At 42.7% G+C, this 2,500-nt stretch overlaps 1 protein-coding gene across 1 annotated transcript; it reads right to left on the bottom strand.

The window, feature by feature from the left end:
• Positions 1-39: 39 nt before the first annotated feature.
• LOC138009684 (uncharacterized) lies at positions 40-1,317 on the bottom strand. The gene has a single exon (XM_068856724.1). The coding sequence runs from the start codon at positions 1,315-1,317 to the stop codon at positions 40-42; it is 1,278 nt and encodes a 425-aa protein (XP_068712825.1).
• Positions 1,318-2,500: the final 1,183 nt, after the last annotated feature.

Consider the following 2,500-nt stretch of genomic DNA (forward strand, 5'->3'; position numbering starts at 1 on the left):
AGCCCATGGTCTTCCAAGTGTCTCCCAGTTGCAGAATATTTATGCTCGCCAATGCGTTGGTGCAAGTGTCAGGTTGTGTACCCAACATAATCTGGTGTCGCACAGATCACATTGAATTTTATAGACCACGCACTGATTGTTTACAATTGGGGGCTTTTTTTCTTTCGGGGAGAGGGCCTGGCTGATCTTCTTAGACTGAAAGACAGGCTTGATTTGCACTCCAATTTTTGCGTTCAGATTTTGCATTTCTCTTTTTACTGAGTTAGCTGATTTCTGATCTTTGAAAGGTAGTGGTACCACGATATTAGAGGTGCCATCACTTGCTTCATCAGGCGCACTAATATTGTCAATATTGTGCAAAAATTCGTTAATCGAAGAATTGATCAAATTTACAGGATAATTCAGGTTTAGAAAGGTAGTTCGAAGCTTGTTGCATTCCGCGGAAAACATGTTAGGAGTCGATGACAGGCGATAAGCGCAGTTGATCATTGTGGAAAGTAAACACGTTTTGTATCGTTTGTCCATATGACTGTGATAGTGAAGGAGCAGGCCCGTGTTTGTGGACTTTCTGTGTACCGAAGTTTCAAGTCTGTTTCCACATTTAGTAATTTTCATGCCCACAAAAGAAATAGTGCCCTGCTCGGCTATTTCCATAGTAAAGTTCAAGTTCTCGTGGCAGGAGTTCAATTTATCAAGGAAAGCGTTGGCTTTCTTAAGGTCTGGCATGATTGTGAAAGTATCATCCACGTACCGTTTATAAAAAGAGGGGAGCTCGTTTCTCTCTTCTAATTTTTCTTCTATGGAGCACATGAAGGTGTTGGCTAATAGGGGCCCAAGTGGAGCGCCCATGGCAACGCCCTCTACTTGTTCGTAAAGTATACCATCACGTTGAAAGAGTTGGTTTGTTGTTGCAAGCTTGAGTAATTCCATAAGTTGGTCTTTGGTGAGGTTCAGACTGTAGGTGTTATTAAACCAGTTTCCAGCAGAAGCTTTATCACCAAGTATTCCGATGGTTTCGTGGGCAGGAACATTGGTAAAAAGAGCTGTCACGTCGTATGATAGGAGTATGTGGTCAGCATCAACAGGGATGTTTCTGATATCTTCGGATAATTGAAAGATATCACTGACGCTGTTAGCATTGGTTGACAGAGGCTTTAATTTCTCTTCCAGCCATTTTGCGAGTGGGTAATTGTATGTATTAGTCGCCGATAAAATTGGTCTCATAGACAGTTTTGGCTTGTGAGTCTTGGGTAAACCATACAAATGAGCAAGTCTTGACCCTTTAGGGCAGAGAGCATCGGTGATTGGTTTTTTCATTTATGGCAGTTGGAAAGGTTCACCAGTTTAAAAGGTTGCCATTTGGGTTGGCGTCAGCTCCAGAGGCGTATCAAAGAGTGATGCGCATCATATGTGAAGGACTGGCTGGTGTGTTGAACTACTTTGATAATGCCGTTGTGTACGGATCGATCCCAGAAGAACACTGGAGGAACCTATGGGCCATTATTTCAGCTGATGACTATGTATATATATGGTCGTCATGTTACCGTAGGAACAGACCACAAGCCATTGTTACGTATGGTTACCAAGCCGTCACAGTCAATTTGACTGGAGAGGATTGCATTGCGAGCTCAAGACTATGACATTAACCTCATATATGAACCAGGGGCTAGGAATATTGCTGATGGTTTGTCTAGATTACCAGTGACCTCTCCAGCAACTGAAGTAAATTTTGCGGAGCAGTACATGAACTTTGTCAAAAAGGACAGTGCACTGCTATCCGTTGAGGAGATCCAAGAGGCTGCAAAGAAAGACACAGAACTACAAAAGGTAGTTATCATTGTCAACGAGGGATGGAACACATCGGATGGAAGCTTAAGACAGTGGAACCGCTGAAGGATGAAAAGACTTACGCTCAAGGCTTACTGTGCCGTGGTCGTCGTATTTGCGTCCCAGCTCAGTTCAGGAAGAAGGCTCTAAGGCTGGCACATGAAGCACATCAAGGTAGTGTCCGCTCCAAGCAGCATCTACGTACCAGCCTGTTTTGGCCTGGAATGGACTCGGACATTGAAGAGTTCTGCTGTAACTGTGAAACTTGTGTAAGATTGCAACCATTATGCCGAGATATCCTATGCAAGCCTAGACCCTTACCTGAACATTGCTGGGACAAATGTGCAATTGATCTGGTTGAGCCATTCCCTAGACAAATCTAAATTCTTATCTTAGCAGACTACAGGATATTATCAGTATTCTGCTTGCAAGTAAGCCAATTTAATGACCTAGATTTCCAAGCCGTTCTGTGACACAAACATTTTAATTTGAGCTTCACATTTCGGTTCCAGTATCGCGAACTCTTTTTATTTGCACAACTTTGCGTGGGTAATAAACATCACTATGTGTTTGTTGTTTGATGTTTAATTTGATAGATGGAGTGAAAACTCGAGTGCAATTTGCTTTTGTTGCAAGAGATTATAGTCTAGTGGTTTAGCGGAATGATCGTGAC

Source organism: Montipora foliosa, chromosome 7 (assembly GCF_036669935.1).
Source record: "Montipora foliosa isolate CH-2021 chromosome 7, ASM3666993v2, whole genome shotgun sequence".
Classification (NCBI taxonomy): domain Eukaryota; kingdom Metazoa; phylum Cnidaria; class Anthozoa; order Scleractinia; family Acroporidae; genus Montipora; species Montipora foliosa.